The 22593-nt window shown below is 37.3% G+C and overlaps 1 protein-coding gene across 4 annotated transcripts in view; it reads right to left on the bottom strand.

Moving 5' to 3' along the window:
• Window positions 1-22593, bottom strand: part of POC1B (POC1 centriolar protein B) — a 97835-nt gene that overhangs the window by 28603 nt on the left and 46639 nt on the right. For 3 of the 4 annotated variants that reach the window (XM_055336649.1, XM_055336651.1, XM_055336652.1), the window contains 4 exons: window positions 22049-22182; window positions 19943-20011; window positions 19050-19202; window positions 11315-11395 (listed from right to left, as the gene is read on the bottom strand). In XM_055336649.1, coding sequence (XP_055192624.1) covers window positions 11315-11395; window positions 19050-19202; window positions 19943-20011; window positions 22049-22182 — 437 coding nt within the window. The remainder of the gene's footprint in view (window positions 1-11314; window positions 11396-19049; window positions 19203-19942; window positions 20012-22048; window positions 22183-22593) is intronic. The other variant, XM_055336650.1, reaches the window with a different exon arrangement.

Raw genomic sequence — 22593 nt, 5'->3', positions numbered from 1 at the left:
GAAGTCAGTATCTCATGGTCCTGGGATAGAGCCTAGAACATCAGGCTCCCAGCTCAGTGGGGAGCCTGCCTGCCCCTCTCTTCCCTTGTCTCTCAAATAAATAATTTTTTTTAAAACTTAAAAAAAAATAAAACCTTAAGAAGAGTAGCTAGAGATATATTTGGGGAATAGGGAAGGACTTTCTTTGTATAAATTCCAAAGAAATCATAAAATTAAAATAATGATATATTTCAAGAAGTTAATGCAACTGAGCCCATCAAAAATCAGAAAGAGGAAATAACAAAACTTTGTAGCACATGGCAAAGAGGGGCAAATCTATTAATTAAAATGACTTTAAGGATCAATTTTCAAATGAATGAAACAATAGAAAAATGGGCAAAATACAAAAATAGGCAATTCTGAAAAATACATATGAATAGAAATCATGAAAACAAGTCAAAGCACACAGGTCACTGTTCTTACCACACACACACAAAAGGTAACTATGGGAGATAATAGATATGTCAATTATTTTGACTGTGGTAGTCATTTCACAATGTGTTCGTATATCGAAATATCACATTGTACACCTTAAATATATCCAATTTTTATCTGTCAAAAATAAACATTTTTAAAAAGCTCACAAGTCACTAAAAATAAAAATTAACATCTCTTGCTTATTACAGTTTTAAAGGTTTTTTTAAAATTAAACAATTAATAATTAAATAAGCATAACACCTAACAAATGTTTTAAAATGTAGGAAATGGGCACTTTCATATAGTACTAGTGGGAACCCAAATTCATACATTCTAGAGTGAATTTGCTTTATAGCTTTTTTTTTAAGTTCCTATCTTTTAATTCAGTAATTCCTCGTATAGAATATGTTTCTTGGTTCCAAATCCACCCTCCAAAACTCTGTTTTGTGATGCTGAGATTGGGCCTCTGCACACTACAGCTTTCTCTCGCCAGTGGGTTCCCTGATGGGCTCTGACAAAAGGAGCCATGATGTGGAGGCTGGAGGTCAGTGGCAACAGAAGAGCAATCAACTCCTGTTTGATTGCTGCTCCAGTCAGCTTCTTCCCAGCAACAGCCTTGACCCCACAGAGACATTAGCACCAGGTGGCCAGCGCCCCTCAGAAGTCTGGGTTCAGTTCTGCAGGCTCTGTCAACAACAGCAACCTCTTCCTGGGAGACTATATTTTAAATGTTAACAACAGTTGTCTCCTGGTAATTTTTTGTTTCTTGTGTTTTCTCTATTTTTCATTCTTGATATAATTAGGAAAGTTACTGCTCTAAGAACATAAGGCATTCATACTACATAGTGGTTAAAAGCATTCTTTCTAAAGCTAGATAGAGTTCAAAATCCAGCCTTGGATGACCTTGGGTAAATTTCAAATGCCCAGGTTAGCATACAATACATACAGGATGCTCAGAAAGAATTTCACTGAATGGATACACATACTTGTTTCCCTTGACAAAATCAGAATCATATTGCTTATAATATCCTTATTTCACTTACTAAAAAGATAAACAAAAATCATATTTAAAAATTTTACAAAACAAAAATCATACTTTCCTATAAAGACATATAAGTGATTTTTAACATTCACTTTGAAATAATTTCAAACCTTTATAAAAGTTGCACGAATAATGAAAAGGACTCTCATATACCCTTCATGTAGATTTATGTGTTGATGTTTTGCCATAACTTCAATATCATTACCTAATTTTTTTTCTGAATCTTTTGAGAGAAGCTATAAGAACTATGCCCCTTTACCTCAATTACTATTGTGGGTATTTCCTAAGGACAAGACCATTCTCCCATATAACCACAGTACTATTATCAAAATCAGGAAACTTAGCATTGATACTATCATATCTAATATTCAGCCCATATTACATTTTTGCCAATTGTTTTAATCACGTCCCATATAGCAATTTTCCCACTGGCCCATGAACAAAGCTGGAATTACACACACTGCATTTAGTTGTTGTTAAATATGGTATGGCTATATGATATTCCATCCATGGATATACTATACTTCTATTTAACCAATACTCTCTTAAAAGATATTTGATTTATGTTCATCTTTTTGTTATAAATAATGCTGAAATGAACATTCTTGAATAGAAGTCTTGGTCAGTACATCTTACTTTATAAAAGATGATTTAGGACATTTAGAATGATCATTCAGGATCCAACAGGTAGACAGAAACCATAACAGTTATCTTAACAGAGAGAATTTAATATAGGGAGCTGGTTAAATAGGTTTGGAAGTGTGTAAAGGCTAAAAAGGACCATGGAGGTAAGAAGAAACAGTAAATGCATGAAACAACTACCTCTCTAGGGCTGGAGGAACAAAGAAAATATGTTGGATTATTGGACACTAGGCACTTTGAGGCCCCTAGCTGACTTGAGATGGTTTGTTCATAGGAGAGAAAGGAATGTTCATTAAAAAGACATTCTGAAAAGGAAGAGGAAATGCCTGGCATTCTTTCTCCATCTCCCCTTCAACTTAGAACAAACAAGTTAACTTGTGTGTGCTTTAGTAAAATAATCCAAACAAACACATGAAAAGTAAAAGAATTTTGCCACCATAAGCACTGAAACTCAGCAAAATTCTGTAGTGATTGGGAAGGCAATTTAAAATGTACATGTAATATACAAACTGGGCTTTGTAGTGGCCATCGTTATGCAAAAAGAAAATGCTAGAGGAATTAGTTTTTTTTTTAATTTTTATTTATTTATGATAGTCACGCACAGAGAGAGAGAGAGAGAAAGAAAGAGGCAAAGACACAGGCAGAGAGAGAAGCAGGCTCCATGCACCGGGAACCCGACGTGGGACTCCATCCCGGGGTCTCCAGGATCGCGCCCCGGGCCAAAGTCAGGCGCCAAACCGCTGCACCACCCAGGGATCCCAGGAATTAGTTTTTTTTAAAAAAGTTATATTAAAGCATTCTTCAACTGTGAAAATCCATTTAAGGGGCACCTGGGTGACTCAGTGATTGAGCATCTGCCTTTGGTTCAGGGCGTGATCCCAGCATCAGAATCCCACATGGGGCTCCTCACAGGGAGCCTGCTTCTCCCTCTGCCTGTGTCTCTGCCTCTCTCTCATGAATAAATGAATAAAATCTTTTAAAAAATCCATTTGAAATGTACATGAGAGGGGTTGGTTGGTTGGTTGAAAGCAACAGAGTTTTAGCTATGCATGGGAATGCATGATTGTGCGCACAGCTTGTTACCTTCTATGATGCCTACCTCAGAATGTAAAAGAAAGGAAATTGAAAGACACAGACGAAACTAGACAAGGGTCAGCACTGGGCCTTAACAGCCAGTTCACTCAAATTATCAAGGTTTTAATCTCTCTGAAGCCCTACCATATTGTACAATTCCTGATTTCATGAAGTACAAATGACTGAAAATTCATATTAGTAGACTTGTTGACTACCTTCCCCAAATAACTGTCAAGTGGCTAAACAAAGAGAAGGGCAAAGCCAACTAGCTTTACTGTGTATGCAGCACTGAATAACTCAAAACCAGATAGGTAGACATGGACAGAACAGCTGAAAGCAGAGTTCACAATTCTCCATGAAACTGACAGAGCCACACGTGGTATTTAGCTCCACAGTGAACCATCCTCTGGGTCAGCAGCAGGAAGCTCATTAGGGGCTGACAGTCCAAGAGACAGGCACTTTTCAGAGTGCTACCGTAGTAATTTCCTGTGTGAAGAGCTCACTGCTGTTCTTGCATTCCTCAGGGTGCATTTCTTCTCATCTCAGAGGATGTTGCTCTTCCACAGGAAGAGGAAGGAACCAGTTGTTACTGGATGTGTGGGCGGAGAGAGCTGTTGGGCATTTTCAGCATGCCTCTGTCTCAGCTGTGGGAAATGGAGGTGCAGCTGAGATTCCCAGGCCCGGGGCCCTGGGCAGTACTGCAGCAGTTAGGAGACACAGCTTCGAAAGACAGTGTATCTCAGGAAGTTGGAAGGCAGAAATAATACCTGGAACATCAACACCTCCAGTTCCCAGAAATGTGCTAATTTTCTAAAGGAAATTCTACAAAGAACTCTGTTGGGCTCCCAAATAGCATGTTTTATAAAATCTTTTTGTAGAGAGTCTCCTTTTTTCTTGTCTACATTTCATGAAGAAGCGTTTGAGTCCTAAATCATTCTTGTTGAAATTTAATTAGTATGACTTTTTTTTTGGTAAAAGGAAACACTCATTAATGTAAGCTTTCTTTCTCTGTAAACTTGAAACCAGGAATGAAGCTCAAACTAGTATTTTTTCAGTATGGCTAAATCAAACACTTGGAACTTTTGATCATTATGATTTTTATTAAGAAGTACATTTTAGTTGAAGGAAAAAAAAGAAAGCCTCTAACCTACACTATTAATCTCTTTTTATAGTTGAACTATCTCAGTAAATTTTACAGATTACCAGATCTATGTCTTAAAAAAAAAAAAAAAAGGAAGGAAGAAGTCATGTTCCTTTAACAGACTAAGAAGTTTTAGTTGGATTTTTTTCTTTTTACAATCCAAAAACACATTTTTTTTTTTAAAGGTCAGCTACCACATGCACAACTGTTGGTAGTTTTTATAACATATGGGTCATGATATACTTTAAAAGCAAAGATACAACTAATTTGGAAATAGTCTCTTTCCATCTCTCATATTTTCTCTATCTCTAAGATAATTTGTATTTGAGAAAAAAAAGTGGTGTTTTTTTCTAAATGGTAAAAGATCTATGAAAACATTTTTCTTCATTACTCCTGTTGATTATCATGTATGTCTCCTTTTCGAAATGTCTTTGACAATTTAATTTCTTCATTTCTTACAATTTCGAAGGACAGTGTTTTAAAATTATTTCTCAACCTTGATGAGAATTCTTTTATTCCTAACGAAGCATATTGGAGTTATATTTAACTTTTTGAGTTCTGGATATAAAAAAATTACTGTATCCTACTTGCTATGTTCACTATTGTTTGAAATGAAGGCTAAAAGTCTTTTAATAAAAGGAGGACAAAGTGTGGAAGGTGCCAGCTAGTGAGTCCGGATACAGATTCTACAAACATCCATGTTCATTTCCTTTCAAATTTTTAGAGCAAGATAAAGGAGAAAGATACCGCAGGGCCACTGAACCAATATCTAAAGATACCATTAAATTGTCTGTTTCCTAAAGCTTAGTAAGCAGCAACAAAGTTACAAACATATCTAGTTTCAGAAATCTATGTACCAAATTTATACATCAAAAGCCACCTTATAAAATATTGCAAAGTTTAAAAACTTAAAAAAGAAGATCCCCTGCCTCCAAATTTAGAGGCGGTTTATTTGTAAATCCAGCAATTGTTAGCATACAGGAAAAGTAGTGAAAGCAGGAGGTTTGTGCAACCTGATTTTTACTTATTTTCCTGAAAACATAAATGGGGAGTCTGAGGATGATAAATTGCATATTACCGTTTTACACTTTTAAAGTCATAAACTTTAGTTTTGAGATATTAGGATTGCATACACCATGTTCTTTTGAGTAAGTCTTTCCAAATCTTTGCTTACATAAGCAGTTAGGAACTGGAATAACTCTGAACTAGTTATGCAACATTGTTTAGTAACCAGGACAAACTGTTGCCACAACATCCATGGAAATACTCTCTTTGCATCTGCAAGTCTACTCTTTGTACGTCCATATATTTTATGAATGCATTGATATTTTTCAGAGAGCATATACCATAGGAGTGTCTCCATGAATGCATGTAACATTTTTCTTCCTAAAAATATGCAGAAGCAAAAATCTTCCCAACCAGGAAACCAGCGCACTTCGCTGAAAACCACAAATCTAAATCACATCGAGGAGGGAGGAGTGTGTTTTACCATGGCGCGTCCCAAAGTCATGGCAACAGCTAGAGTATCACTTGCACTGATTCAATTGATAGGATCACTTTCCTGAGCCTAGAAAAGGATGTGGTAAAACCACAGTTCTTTTTCTCTCAGCAACTCCTCTGGCAAAATGATGCAGCCCCAGGAGATAATCTGGCTACCCTGAGGGTTAGTCAAGGCTACACCTTACTGTCCCTGGGGAAAGGAGACAGGGAATCCCACAGCTGACATCCAACCTGTCAGGAAATCCTCTTGGCTCTGCCTTCAAAATACATCCAGAGTCAGATCACTTACACCACCTCCTCTGCTACCACTGTGGGTCAAGGAACACTGGCCTCCCATCTGGCTATTCGTAATTGGCCAGTCTCCTTGCTTCTCTCCACCACCACCCCCAGACCCATTCTCAACACAACAGTAGCCACAGGAAGCCTATTAAAAAACCTAAGTCAGGGATCCCTGGGTGGCGCAGCGGTTTGGCGCCTGCCTTTGGCCCAGGGCGCGATCCTGGAGACCCGGGATCGAATCCCACATCGGGCTCCCGGTGCATGGAGCCTGCTTCTCCCTCTGCCTGTGTCTCTGCCTCTCTCTCTCTCTCTGTGACTATCGTAAATAAATAAATAAAAAACCTTTAAAAAAAAAAAAAACCTAAGTCAAACAAGTCCCACCTCTGCAGGAAACCCTCTGGTGGCTCCTAGCTCCCCCTCAATCTGCCCTTCCAGCACTGCTCCTGGAATGCCTTCACAGATATCCACAGGGCTTGTTCCCTTCACTCCCGACATGTCACCTCTTGTCATGGACATACTACCTACAGCACACCCTTCCTCCTCCCGTCTGCCTTCAGTGCTTTTTATACCTTTGAATTTTGGGGGCCTATATATGCTATGCTCTACCATACAACACAGTCTATCTTTTAGTCTGTGAATTGCCTGTCTTCCCCACTAGAATGTAGAAAACAGGCTTTTCTGGGGAAGGTATTTTTGTTTTGTTAGCTTTTTCTAAAGACTAGTTATTCAATAAGCATGGATTGAGAGACATTTATGATGTAGTAGGTATGCTCCTGGCATTCTATCACAACTGCTACCCATTGAATCAAGCAACCTAAAGATCCCAAACCAGACTGATGCACTTTTATTACTGTAGTATGTATTTTCAATGGTTTCTGAGACATCTACTTACACTTTGCTTTCCCCAACTCGAATGTCCCTATCGAAATCCTACCCAACTCTGGTCAGGTCAAGAACTGGTCAAAAGTTTCCTTCTAGAGAAGTTCTCTAGTTTCCTCCAGCCCATTAATGATCTTTTCTGAGTACTTCCACCAATAACCTTTCGTGACAATCATATACAGTTGGCATCTACTCTACTGAAATCGCCACTTATTTCTTATACTCTTATTTCTATTGGGCTAGGTTGTAGGTTTCTTGAAGTCAGGTAGGCAGCTTGACAGCGCACTGAGCATCTCATGTAATGTTTTCATGCCCCATACTTTTAAATATTTTGACTGATGGAGCAAAAAAAGACTGTAAACCCTTGATTTTTTTTTCTGTAATATAATAGCAAATTCTCATTTTATTGTAAAGAATGAATTTGACTTGAAATACTGTCCCCAATTCTAAAGAAAGGCACCCACATTATGTTCATATTCTACACAGTTTGCTGAATGAAGATGAGAACTTTTTTTCTATTTTGTTCTCAGAGAAGAATCCAGTCTGAATTAATCAGAGGAAGACCAGCAAGATTATCAATTTCATTTTATTTATTTGGAGGACAAATAATAGCAAATAATAGTAAAATTAATATATCAAAACTTAGGAATATAGTTTAGCTAGAATAAAATATTTTAATAATCCTAGAGTATTATTTTTTTATTTTTTTAGGTTTTATTTATTTATTCATGAGAGAGACAGAGATACAGGCAGAGGGAGAAGCAGACTCCATGCAGGGAGCCCGATGTGGGACTTGATCCTGGGTCTCCAGGATCACGCCCTGGGCTGCAGGCGGCCCTAAACCACTGCACCACTGGAGCTGCCCAATCCTAGAGTATTTTAAATAAACTGTATTTATAGTCAGTATTGTTTTTAAAAAAAGACTTTATGTTAGGATATAGAAGAGAAATTCCTATCTTGCCTGCCTTTTGCAGGGGAGAGGTGAGAATGGGGGACGGTCTGGAAATCTCAAATAGCCGCATCACATGTCAGCACTAATGCTAAATGCTGTTGTACAACTTTCATGACAAAATCTTGGGTCTAGTTCTAACTGAATAAATGAAAATCTTAAAAGACTCAACGGACTCTTAGAAGACCCTCAGAAAACCAGTATATAACAAGTAACAATGTAATTGGAATAAAGATTTAGGAATTTGAGATCAAAATTTTATTTTATTTTATTTATTTGAGATCAAAATTTTAAAACTATGTCTATTTGACAGCCAGTATATTCCTTTACAAACTGCACTCCCCATTCTGTTTTTTGTTTGTTTGTTTGTTTACAACAAAGGTTTAAAAATGCAGATTGGTAACAGCTTATTTTGATCCCAAAGTATTGTTATCAGATGTCCTGCCTACCATTAGAGGCACAGGTGAAGCCACAAAGATACCAACTTAACATTGTATGCCATAATTTGTAGTAAGAAAGCATCAGAGCCTGGGTATCAGTACTCTCAGATTTATAAATCATTCTGAATGTAATATTAAATCAAATCAAAGCAGAAATAGAAGCCAACTGTTTTCCTGTACCATAACAAACCTGGCTTTTATCTTACTAGGAAATTTCAAATGAAGGCTTAAAGAATAATCTTTTTTATGTCCTATCTTGATGAAATGAATTCTAAGGAAAATTTCTTCCCGTCTTCTTTGAAAACCAAACAAATCCTCCAAATAGAGTAACCACTACAACAAAAACCAAAACCACCTTTAAACACTGTTTTACGGCTTCCAGTATTTCTCTGGGTTTTAAAATTATAATCATACACAAATTTCTTACCACAAATACTTAATGCAGTTGTGCTTCATGCCAGAGTAGAAACAAATCTCCTTTTTAATTATGCCTGATTTGTTGTGCAGAAGCAAAAGAAAAGCAGCCAATGTCTAGAGACTACAAATTAAGAATTACTTACCAGTAGATTAATGAGAAGATGAACATTTAAAGTGATTTCACTTTGGTTTTCTTTTTTCTTTTTTAAGATCTTATTTATTTATTTGACAGAGAGACAGGGATTGAGTAAGCACAAGCAGGGGGAGCAGCAGAGGGAGAGGGAGAAGCAGGCTCCCTGCTGATCAGGGAGCCTGATGCGGGGCTTGATCCAAGGACCCTAGATCACGACCTGAGCCAAAGGCAGATGCCTGACTGGCGGAGCTACCCAGGTGTTCCTCACTTTAGTTTTCTAACCAATTCCCTATCAATAAGCTTAAAGGAAGATATACATATATTGAAATTTTAAAGGAAAAAATTTCAGAGATCTTTTTTAATAAAAAGATGCTTTAGGAGCATATATTTATGTCTTCAGAGACTGTCCTAGGAAAATAAATAAAATCAGGAGCCATTATACCTTGCCTGGAGGCAACTAGCTATCTTCCAGATTGTAAAAGAATCTACCTAGATGGGACTTCATTAGCCTAATCCAAAACTGATTAATAGCAAATATGTTTTTGTTTTCCTGTGTTCTTGTTTGTTTTCTTTTTATGAAGCATCAAGCACACAACTCAAGCATACAACAGTAGAGAGTCTTCTTCAAAATCCTTATATACTGGGCTTTCTCATCACGGGAAATCACTGACATTGGCCCATTTTTGCCTACAAAATGGCAATTTTATATAATCCAACCTAATATTATCCCTTATGTCCATAATATTTGTACTCTTCGGTATTATTAAAGGTTTTGTAGCATAGCTGCAAACTTGTCATGTGTTTGTCATATAGAATTGCCCTCTCAAAGTTCCACATACATTGTAGTTCCGGAGTTAGGGTCCTATACCATGAACCAGTTGACTTTGGCACCTTTGGATTACCACCCAGGGATAGATACTCTGCTATCACTTGTTAGGTGGTAATTATGCCACTTCCATAGCATACTGTAAAAAATACCTGGATTCTTCATGTCATGAGGCCTTGCAAAAGCTTGAAAGTTACCATCAGGGAAAGTGAGTCCCAAAGTGTAGACCAAAAACTTTTGATGATCTAGGCCAGGAATACCCAAAAGTTGTAGACTAACAACTCATAAGAAGGCATCACATTCTCAAAAACCACCTCTCTTTTGCTCCTCTTATTACAGAGGCAAAAATCCAACTCATTAGAATTTATAAGTTTCAACAGCATGCCTTTTGGGTAAGTCACTGAACATAAATGTACTGACTACCTATTATAAGCCACCAATCACCAACCAATTAGATGTCCAGTTAATTTTTAACATCATAAGTAAGCCATTAATGCAGAAGTGCTAAGAGGCATATTTTATAAACATGAATACTATAAGGGACAAGACCATTGACCTGCTTGAGGTTCTAGTTGTCACCACCAATTACTGGACTTATTTCCCTTTGACAATCAGCCTGCTGGTTACCAGCCCCACCAGCCCTGGGTGATTGCTGAAACGTCTCATGAGCGATCTAGGTCTTCTCTGCCTGAGATTAACAGTGAAAGAACCCTTTAATAAGTATATTTCTTTCTGGTACAGGATAGATTCAACATGGACTAGTCCCTCTACAGAATTCCTCTACAAAAAAATACTGTTCTTGAGATCTGCTGGAAAGGGTGTAATGTCATAATGTCAAGCATTTTTGTTTTCTTTCTTGGCCACACATTAATAAGTTCTCCAAAATATTTAACTACACTGACACCATCACAGTAGTGTGACCAAAGACCATGCACGCCATTCCTCCCATTCATTCTTATGACCAGTTTTGCACTGACTAGCAGGATTTGATGACAGCAATGATCTGTCTTGCAAAGGCTAACAGACTCAAATTGAAATCTTTGACTTTACACTGAGTAAATAAATTACAGACATATGGTTTTATAAACAAAATTGCAAGTGCTAGAAATACTTAATCTCTGGATAATCCATCAAGAGGGATAAATGAAGGGAAATGATTACTTTTTTTAATAGCTTCACTGGAGAAAACACCAGAAGTGAGTTTAGCATCTCTGAAAGGCAATTAACAGTGAAGAAAATCTGTTCTGCGACAACACAGTGAAATGTCACCTGGATGGTACATTTAGTAGGGAACGCTACAGTAGGGATGTAGACGAAGCTTAAGGTCATCAAAGGAACAGTTTTTCTGAAAATCGGTGCTGCTCCCCCTCGTGGCTATTTAGACACCCTGTAAGTATGACTTTATGTATGAGGTTTTTTAATGCTAAAATGTTAGGCTAGTTGGCCCACTTTTTATCTCCTCTCCCACACATTTTTTTAAGGAAAATTTATTTTGCCAAGTAATCAGATGCCACTTAAATGTCAAAGAAAACTTACTGTGGTAGAATCAAAAGACAGGATGTCCACAACAGGGGGAGAAGCAGTCTGCAAATCGATTACCTCAAGCTTTGGATTAATCTGTGTATATATATAAGAAAGGTTAACATTAGTTTTTTCTACCATAAGAAATGGGATGCTATTTGTAACAACCTAGAGGGTATTTTCTAATATATTCTAAAGCTAAAGGATATCCCTTCTTGGCCTTTTAAGATCATGTGTACTAAAGCTAAAATATATTCCTATATTCATTAACATGGATGCAAAAATTTTAAACATAATATTAGCCTATTAAATCTATCAACGTATAAGAAAAGATTGTTATGACCAAGTTGAATTTATCCCAGGATTAAAAAGTTATTTTTTCATTAGAAAATCAATATAATTCACCTCTATGAAGGGATTTTTAAAATAAAATAAAATGACCCACCTCAAAAGATGCAGAAAAAGTCCTAGCCAGTTCATTAAAACAAGAAAAGGAAATAAAAAATATTAAGATGTAAGAATTGGAACAGAAGAAAGAAAACTGTCATTCATATGTAATTATCTATGGAGAAATTCAAGAGAATCCACTGCTAAATCATTAGAACCAATAAGAGAATTCACAAGATCCAAAATTCACACACAAAATCAAATGCATGTCTGTACTTCAACACACAGAAAATGTAAATTTTTAAAAGACATCATTTGCAGGGCACCTGGCTGGCTCAGTCAGTAGAGTATGTGACTCTTGATCTTGGGATGGTGAGTTCAAGCCCCACACTGGGTGTAGAGCTTACTTTAAAAACAATAATAAATTAAAAAAAAAAAGAATAAAAAGACGTCATTTATAGTACATTAAAATTTAAATACATCAGAATAAACATACAAAGATGTGTAAGACCTTATGGGAAAAATAATAAAATTAATGTGAAAGGTATTTTAAAAGACTTAGCTAGATAGAAAGCTATACCATAAACAGCTTAGAAACAGTGTCCTATATACATGGGAAATAAATACAAAAGAAAAATAGCACAACAAATCAATAGAGAAAGGATGATCATAGTTGAGAAAACTGGCTCACTATGACATGCCAAAGTGGACAGCAGATAAATTATAAAACCTAAATATTATGTTAAAACTAGCAAGGTATAGACTATAAGGTAAACACAAAGAATACCCTTGTGACATGCGGTCAAGAAGGACATCTTAAAAGAGCCACAAAAGCAAAAACCATAAGGCAAAAAAATAACAACACTGCACTTTAAAAAACCTGATGCATTTGATTACATCAAAACTAGAATATTTGTTTAACAATGGACACCACAAAGTTAATAATCAGATCATGGAAAAGGAGATAGATTATAATGTCTAAAACTGAAAAAGTAGGTTTCCTTACACACCTACAAATCAATGTGAAAGACAGTGATCCTAAGAAAGAAAACTTATCTAAGAGAAAACCTAACAGTTGACCAGCATATAGAAAGATTTTCAAAAGCATTAGTAATTAGACCAGATTAAAGCAAAATATTAGACTCCAAAAATGAGAAAGCTCAATAATGCCAGCCTTGTTTGTTTATTATAGCAGCACTGTTTATAATGGTAAAAAACAACAACAAAAACACAACCCCAAATCCCTTCATGTTTATCAACAGTAGAAAAAACACATAAGTCCTGGTAATTACTACTCTGGCACATTCACTAGAATCCTATACAGCAGTGAAAATAAATGAAATACAACTATGTACAATATATGGTTGTGCAAATTCAGAATCCATACATGTGACTCTCAGGATTTTAATTTTTTAAGATTTTATTTTATTTATATGAGAGAGAGAGAGAGCGCGCGCGCACATGGGGGGGGGAGGGACAGAGAGAGAGGGAGGAGCAGAGTCCTCACTGAGTGGGAAGTCCGATGTGGGGCTCAATCCCAAGACCCTGAGGTCATGACCTGAGCAGAAGGCAGATGCTTACCTGACTGAGCCACCCAGGTGCCCCACAGGATTTTACTTTTAAGTGAAAAAGCAGTTTATAGAGAAATACAATGAGTATGATTTCTTTTGTATAAAGCTTATAACCATCTAAAACTACATGATATCTAATTATAGATTAAAACACATATATAAGAAAGAAAGCAAGCAAGGGAATAATTAGCTAGGTTGGCAATTACTTCTGATGGAGGTTACTTCAGAATTCAAGATCAAAGAAAAAAATTAAAAATCACATAATCATCAAATACTTACTAAAGATTGTGAATATAAATTAGTTAATAAAGGGCAACAAAGACAGAACTTTGTATCAAATGTATGGTACCAGCAATGAGTATGCAAGAACCTCAAAGAAGAAAGTGTTGATTGGGCACTTAGAAAATATGTGGAGGGAGTGAGGCTTCCAGTTAGGTTCTTTGCTAGCTAACCTCCAAGAATATTAACAGCACTCCGTCCTTATTAAAGGGAAGAACCGTGTCGTAACTACACTCATCTTGAAACAGAGCGGGACTCTATTGAGGGACTGAGTTCTCTCCATCACTGAACCAGGATATATCACTGAGGCCTCTGCGCAGGAGAGAAGCCTCACATGCACCATCCCATCCTGAGGCTCTGTGTTCCCACCTCACTGAGGAGTCCAGAGTTTGACTGTATCAAATGTATGGTACCAGCAATGAGTATGCAAGAACCTCAAAGAAAGTGTTTCCCATGGAGGAAACATAGGAAAGGCTTAATTAAGATGGATCCTTGAAAAATAGATTTAGAAAACAAAACCAGAGACAGAGATGAGGTGAAGAGCATTCCTGAGCACAGAGACAGAATGCCCACAGGATACTTTTGCATAGGGTAGTAGTGAGAGAGGCAAGGGGCCTGGCAAGGGGCAAATTGTGCAGGCTGAAGGAATTTGGAAAGGCACCGAAGAGCTGGAGCCTGCAATGTGCTTAAGCAAGATGAATCTGACAGAGGCATGCAGAGAACCAAGGATAAAGTCAGGGAACAGCGAGAACCCCACTGCAACAGTCCGGGACCGAGCTGATAAGGGCAGAGCCTGTGAGGAGAGCAGAATGATTCTAAGAGCACTTGTCATGTTTGATGGGTACAGCTAGAGTTCTGGAAACATTAAGAGGTTTTTATAATTATCCAGCCACTTGTGTGTAGAGGTGTGTGCCCAGGAGTGCCCATGCCCCAGAAAAGGGGTTAGCAGGATGAGTATGAGGGCCTCTCGGCTCAGCCTGCCAGCACCTTTGTTTCTTCCTGGCTGCTCCAGACAGCAGAAAACACAGCCTCCTCTTAGCAGCTGAGTCCCGGCTGGAGGCCAAGATAAGAAGCCTGACCATGAATCACTTTGCTTCCAATCTTAGCCTAGCTGCCCAGAGATTGCTTGTAGACTTTCATTCTCATTTATCTGCTGCCACCTAGTGTAGACATAAAATCATTTCTCTAGGAAAAATACAATCGGGTTTTACCATCTGAAATTGGAACTTCTCAAAAAAATCTAAATCCCGTGGAAACAGCATCTCTCACAGAGAATCCGTAAGCTTCTATGAGTTGGAAAACTCTTAATGTAACTAATAAGTTGCTGCCACATATGTTAAATGGAGCAGGACAGTCTTACTGGTAACACTTTACAGTCTTCTCCAAAAGAAAATATGTGTAGGGAGTGATGCTTCCAGTTAGGTTCTTTGCTAGCTAACCTCCAGGAATATTAACAGCACTCCATCCTTAATAAAGGGAAGAACCGTGTCGTAACTACACTCATCTTGAAACAGAGCGGGACTCTACTGAGGGACTGAGTTCTCTCCATCACTGAACCAGGATATATCACTGAGGCCTCTGTGCAGGAGAGAAGCCTCACATGCACCATCCCATCCTGGGGCTCTGTGTACCCCTCACTGAGGAGTCCGTGAGCACAAAGACTGCTACTAACAAATTCTGAAGGGCAAGGAATACACCTGTTTTGTTCTTTGTTGCATACTCTAAAGCTAATACAATGTCCTCCTGCTCATAGATACTTACTGCCTATTAACAGATTAAAATTCAATTTTGATTATTTTGAAGCATTACATAAAAATGGTTAAAAGCACAAAATGGAACCAGAGTGCCTGCACTGAAATTCTAGCACTGCCACTTACTAACTTTAAGTTTTAACTTACATGTGCCTCAATTCCTCAAGGAATAAAAATAGTACTTCATTGAGTTTCTAAGGAACATTTAATGACAATTTATATAAGCTAATTAGAATAACTTGGTCTGTAATGTTATTATTATTATTACTGGTATTATTATATAATCTCTGAAGAACACTTATTGAGCTCCGAAACAATATGAATATATGCCATAGCTAGAAATAAAATACAAGATTTGTAGAGAAGTACATATTACATTTACATATGAAATTACCCTTTTAGAATGAATGTTTAGTTTTATCTGGAGGTGCAATTCAGCCCATGCCAGTCTGAAGAAGATAAAGACAGCATGAATTAATCATGTGCCATAACACAGCATGGTCAGAGTTAAGATACCTTGTTTTAAAACTGGACTTCTTTCCCACTAAAAAAAGAAAGAAGCTGTTCTCACATTTTTAATTAAGATGGAGTACCTAGGGGACACCTGGCTGGCTCAGTCAGTAGAACGTGCAACTCTTGATCTCAGGGTTGTAGGTTTGAGCCCCACGTTGGGTATAGAGATTACTTAATATTTTTTTTAAAAAGATGGAGTGCCTAGGCCAGAAGTGCTACAAAGGATCTGCAGTTAGATCAGTGGAAAGGACACAGGAGGGATCTATTTCACACAGCTGGAGCTAGGATTGGATACTTCACACCTTCTTTCATGTGGCCTCCTCTCATCTGTTCTAAAAAGCAATCTGTTATCACTCTCTCTATCCATGTAAGAATTAGTAATTTACATATTTATTCAGCTGGAACCCAAGGTCTGAGACTGCAGGTTCCCCACCTTCAAACAAACAAAGCACCTAACACTGGCATATAGGTAGTTTTTTGCAAAAGGCCAAACAATTTCACCCAAAAGATTGAGATTATGCCACTCAAATGAACCTCACAGAAAATACAATATATGAATATATATATATGAATATATATATATGAATAATAGAAATACAATGTTGCTTCAAACTCAGAAATGTAATACTCGTGGTTAGGATAAAAAAGGTTAGGGAAATCAACTAGATCATTATACTATTAATCATGAATTCAGACCTCAAAAAAATTTTCTTTCTAATTTTCAAATATTTCCAAAGTAGCTTATCGTATATAAATTGACCTTGCCTGAACCTTTGAAAAAAAATTAATCCACCAAACATAGTAGTTCAAAGTAAAATGTACTAATCTTAACTGGACATAGCAGTAGTACAACTTCTATTCTCATTCATCCTCTTTCATTCTAAGTAATACCTTCAAATTACTAGTCTTTTGGTTCTATGAGGGGTGCTTGGACATTAACCTGTAGCCTTTAAAATTTTTTGATATTTAACATTTACTTCTAATATTAAAGAAGTCCTCTGTCTAGAAAACTTTACACCCTTGCTTGACTATAAGAGCTTTCAAGAAAAAAGGGGGGGAAAAGGCAAACAGCTGTTCATATGCAGCATCCTACCACTTCATTTCTCTGGCATTTTAACATTACATGATCTGAAGATGTTTTAACAAATACATGTCATACTGGGTACTTAATTTAAGCAACTGTGAGTGCTTTACAGGTAATTTAAACCAGCCACACAGAGGCTGACATTCTTAAGGCCACAAACACAATTCCATCATAATGCTCAACATTCTGTATAATATAACTGAACTCTGATTCTAGGATGAAAAGTTGGATTTTAATAGATTTTTCAAGTGTACCTGAGAAAATCATGGTTGAGAGTGACTTTGCATGGCCTAGGTCATCTAGACCTACCAAACAAAGCAACCTAGCTGTTTTTACTGCTTTCTGGCTGCTCTGTCAGAGCAGAGCTTCTCGGACAACTTGTTGACATTTTAAAGAAAGTCTAGCACTCTTAAGTGGGCTGGGGATGACAGTTAATCACACAGAAAAAGGCTTAGGTCTCTAATACGGGGGTAGTGTGGTGTCATGGAAATATCACTGAATTAGGAGTCAGGGGACCTGGGATGAGCCTGCAGCTCTACCCCACCACCACTCTGGAAAGGTGGCTGAGTGGATGACAGGGCAGCAGCAACACTGATGATCAAGCCCAGCCAAACCACAGAAATGCTAGAATAAAAATACACCACGAGTCAATAAAACCAGCTGGGGTAAAACAAGAAAAGGGAACTCAAATTAAAATATATTTCGCTCCCTGCATGGAGCCTGCTTCTCCTTCTGCCTGTGTCTCTGCCTCTCTCCTTCTCTCTCTGTGTCTCTCGTGAATAAATAAATAAAATCTTTAAAAAAAATAAAAATAAAATATATTTCATGTATACATTATACGTGATCAGAGGAATCCACAAATACATCTATCATTGCAGACACCGAAACAAAAATGTGATGAGCCACAAATTACATTATTTCTTTCAAAGAAATTTTTAAAAAGATACATTAATCATGTTGATACAATAACAGCACAAAGAAGCAATAAGGCACATGGTAAATACTTTGTTTAAAAGAACTAGAAAGATGGTCAGAGGATGGGAGGGACAAAAATTAAAAGTAAGAATTGAAAATAAACACCACCAAGAAAAAACTAGGACAGCAATCCCCAAATCAGGTTAGACTAAACAAAATCTAGAAAATACCCCAAAAAACTTTAAAAAGTTTTAAAAACTTAAATGCGCGCGCGCGTGCGCGCGCGCGCACACACACACACACACACACACACACACACACACACACATTGTGGCTAACAGAATCCAAAATCAAAGACCTGATTGGGTGGAGACAGAGGGACGGTGGAAGGGGGTACGGATCCACCACATAACCCTGTGGGTGACTGAACTGCCACTCAGGAGTAAGTGCTAAGAACTCAAAACAGCTACTCCAAAATCAAAGCAAGGTTCTGTCAATGATGGAAAAACAATTCAGATAAATAGGTAATAGTGATTTCCAGTATCAGCTCTTGGGAGAGAAAAGGGCTTAAGAAGAATCATGCAAAATGGAAAGAAAACAAACACCAGCCAAGTATCCAGCAAAGATGAATTCTGCCTTTGAACAGAGTAGAACATTTAAATCCATAGGACCTAAGAGAACTTGTCAACGAAAACCTATGGCTAAATAGATAATTATATATTTGAAAATCTGTAGGCAATGTAGGAAAATAGTAAAATGGTCTCAATTACTAGGTTTAATGCCTAAATCTCTTCTTTTTTACTGTCCATGAAACTTTTTTTTTTTTTTTTGGTCATAAAAAAGGCTTTAAGATACCCATTCTAGGAACTGTTAACAAAAATTCTTCCCTTCAGTCCTGTTCTTGTGACAGCCATCACAGGTGCTCCCTAAACACATCAAGAATACGAAGTCATTCAGGCTTCATGATTACCACAGGCCTAAGGTTTGATTTCTCATTTCTATTATCACTGACACAATATTTAACCTTTATTTCTAGGCCTTTAAGCAGCGAACCTGAAAGGCTTCAGCAGAATTACCCACTGTCATTATTTATAGTCTTATTGTATTAGTGAAAATTGTCTCCCAAAGTGCTATTGTTTTAAGACATAACTAGGTTTTCCATAATAAAGTATAATTTTAAGCATCTAGTTGACCAATTGCCCCAAAATGTACATTTACAAACAGTAGGATGTCTATGCCACAGTACTCACTTCAACAGTCTCAATTTTCCCTTCATGGGGATGTGGTGTTCTTGGGTATATGTCGACAAGATGTGGTGATGAATCAAAATGTAACCTTTTGAGATTTCTTTTAATCATGTCTTTACAATTCAAATAATCAAAATTAGTCCTCCATAATAAGACCTATAAAAAATTAGTAAGTGGGCACTTAATTGACTTGCATGTAAAAGCAACAAAACTGACTTTTTAAAAAAAAACCAGTATACATAATGATTGTTCTTCACAATAGTAGTCAGGAAGGCTAGATGTATATTTCAACACCAGCGCTACTACTTCCCAATACTACATTTTTTAAGGGTGAGAGGGAGAGATTTAACACTTTGAGTTGCCTTCATGTCCAATTGAAAATTCATACTAAGAAAGTAACTCATTACTTTAAAATCCTCTCTTACCTTTTCAAAGTTCAAAATCATGTTCTTGGCTTGGCAGCCCACCTCATTCAGTACACCTACCTGTGAATGACTTTTGGTCATTTCCCAAAAAAAAATGCATATTGCTACATTAACAATTTATATTTACCATCCTCCAGGAGCTTAACATTTGAAAAACAAGACCTAGAGATAAAAGACGAGGCAACAGTTCAAATGGAAGTGCCACATCAACACTGGGAATTCAGTAAATTACATGTGTAACTGAGCACTGAGAGGAGCACAAGAAATAATTGCTGTTTGAGGTCCAGAAAGTACCAGAACTGGCATTGTTTCAGCTATGAGACAGCAGACTTCTTGGCATTAAATTAAAATATAAATTCATTGATAATCATCTTAACACATACAAACTAGCTGGTTGTTAAGAATCTTAGCCGAGGTCTCGGAATCCTTCACCTTCACCAAATCAAGGAAGGAGCTGAAAGATTTACAAACCTGTGTGTCTGCACCTCCTGAGCTAAACAGCTCTCCACCTTTTGAAAATGAGACAGTAAAGACAGGTCCCTAAGAAATAAAGGGAGACAAAAAAGGAAAAAAAGCACTTGGTATTGTTTTCTCATGGCCAGGAAGACTGTATAAATTTTTCATCCTAATCTATGTAGACTATTTATGCAGTAAGTCTGATAAAACGTATCCAGTCACTGCCAACTAATGTAGGCAGAGTAAAGATGATCAAAGAACCAACTCAATTTTATTAAAACACATATAAATGATACTAGATTTAAAAAGCAATACTAATAAAAATATGGATATACACTCTCTTTTCATTTGAAGAAAAGCTTGTTACATGTGTCAGTTAAATGTCTGCTAAGATTTTCTGGTTTTGGACTCTTTATTCAACAAATTACTAGCAGAAACTGAATAACAAGTCTATAAGGTGATATGAATAAAGACTATTTCCTGACCACAACAGGCTTCACTGGGCTCTTTCCCCTCATGTGGGCAACACTGAGTCACTGCAAGTTTTGCCAGCAGGACACAGATAGGAGGAGAATTGTGATTGTGGAACACTGAGATCACCATTGTAAGAATGATGAATTAGAGCAAGAATTAATGGTTGGAGCCAGTTAAGAAATTACTGCAATTATCCAGGTGAGAGGTAGTGAGAACCTGAAATTAAGCAATGACTCTGGAGTTGGACAAGTCACAAGATGCATAGCCTCTAGGTCAATTTTTCAGTCAAGGTAAGAGTAATTCTTTCTCATCTCAAAAGTATTAGTATATTGTTTGTTACTAACGTCCTTAATCTGTATAAGAAAAATCTGGGGGGACAACCATACATCTTTACTCTACTGTGAAAAATTCCATCTTTGTGTGCACTGTTTTTCTCCTGAAATATTGTCTTTTTCTCCTATTATTCTGTATTATTATTATTATTCTGTATTAGTCCATGGATATTTTAATCCTTGATCACTTTTATTGGTTGTTTACTCAGGATAAATCCATGGATACATATATATCTGAGCTGGGTAGTGTCTATTTCTGCTTCCCTCTAACACAGCTGCAGAACAAATGATAAAGCAAAGCAGGAAGCCAGGCAGGATATATGAAGGCAAAAAGAATCCCTTCTCCCATAGACCACAAAGCCTATTCTATTTCTGGAGATAAACAGCTTATACTTGGTTAAAAGGAAGTACCTAGTACATCTTTAAAAAAGAGGATGCAGGATGCATTCTAAAAAAAATTTAGAGAAGTTTGAATATTTACCCAGAAAGGAAGAATAGTCTATATACTTACAAGTTTTTATTTAGCGTGTTATTTGCTGGTGTGTGTGTGTGTGTGTGTGTGTGTGTGTGTGTGATTGAACAGGTTCCATAAATAGTAAGCCTCTTCCTCACTGGGTTCTAAGTCAACTGAAAATCAATGCATAGGCATGTCATCTTTCTTACTGTTAAAGGCTTGTAAAGAGAACATGTGGCTTTATCTGTGGGCAAATGGGCTGAAGAACTGAATCCCAAAATGAGTCAGATTTGAATACCCCATCACAGGCAAGACAGGACAAGGGCAGGCATGCCCACAAGAAATATCAGAGAAAAACACTGGCGGCAGTCTCCTAACAGAAGGCACTCTACTTGTTGACTTTCTCCTTCTAAACTCACCAATCAGATTAGTGAAAAGGAGTGAGTGAGAGGGTGTGAGAGGCTCAGTGTCAGAGCCCTGGGGCAGCCTCCACATAAGCAGAAGGATCACAAGGAAGGACACTGGACACTGCTTATCCATCATCATCTGACCAGTCAAACCTACCCTACATGCTGAGGAAGACAGCAGTGAAAGATTAATTTAATGGCCGTTGAAAGATACACATTGATTTTGACAAGAACTACAATAAAATAATATTTCTAAGAGTTGCTTCCAGAGGATAAAAACAAAGCCCTGAAAGCAAACATCTGTATGCGTGTATGTGCGTGTGTGTGTGCGTGTGTGTGTGATAGTGGCATTGTGTGCTACACCTGGGAGGACAACAATAAAGACACATAATAAAATGGATCAACACTTTAAAAATATATATTATTTAAAAAGCACAAATCTTAGTGTTAATACCGTATGTCCTTGAAGTGTATATATGAGCCTTCCTTCTAAGAGATCGAGAATCTTAAGTGTGCCATCTGAAGAAGCAGTGATGATGTAGTTGCCCGAAGGATGGAATGAGACACAATTAACTCCACCACTGTGAACTGATTCATAGAAGATAAAAGCAAAAAGTTCAGAGAACAATTTTTAATTCTAAAGATGTCCCTTTGCCCTATTAGCATTATTAGGTTGGAAACAATCCGTTAAAGGCAATGTCTCCGCAACACCAAAATTCCATACAGTTCACTAAAACAAGTAAGTATCTTGCCATCAAACAGCTTAAACTTCCAGCTAATGAGACAGAGTAGCTAAAAGTCGAAGTGTGGGCAGCCCGGGTGGCTCAGCGGTTTAGCGCCACCTTCAGCCCAGGGTGTGATCCTGGAAACCTGGGATAGAGTCCCATGTCGGGCTCCCTGCATGGAGCCTGCTTCTCCCACTGCCTGTGTCTCTGCCCCTCTCTCTCTGTCTCTCATGAATAAATAAATAAAATCTCAAAAAAAAAAAAAAGTCCAAGT

This window comes from Nyctereutes procyonoides, unplaced genomic scaffold, assembly GCF_905146905.1.
Source record: "Nyctereutes procyonoides isolate TBG_1078 unplaced genomic scaffold, NYPRO_anot_genome, whole genome shotgun sequence".
Taxonomy (NCBI): domain Eukaryota; kingdom Metazoa; phylum Chordata; class Mammalia; order Carnivora; family Canidae; genus Nyctereutes; species Nyctereutes procyonoides.
This window is presented reverse-complemented; position numbering and strand designations above follow the sequence as displayed.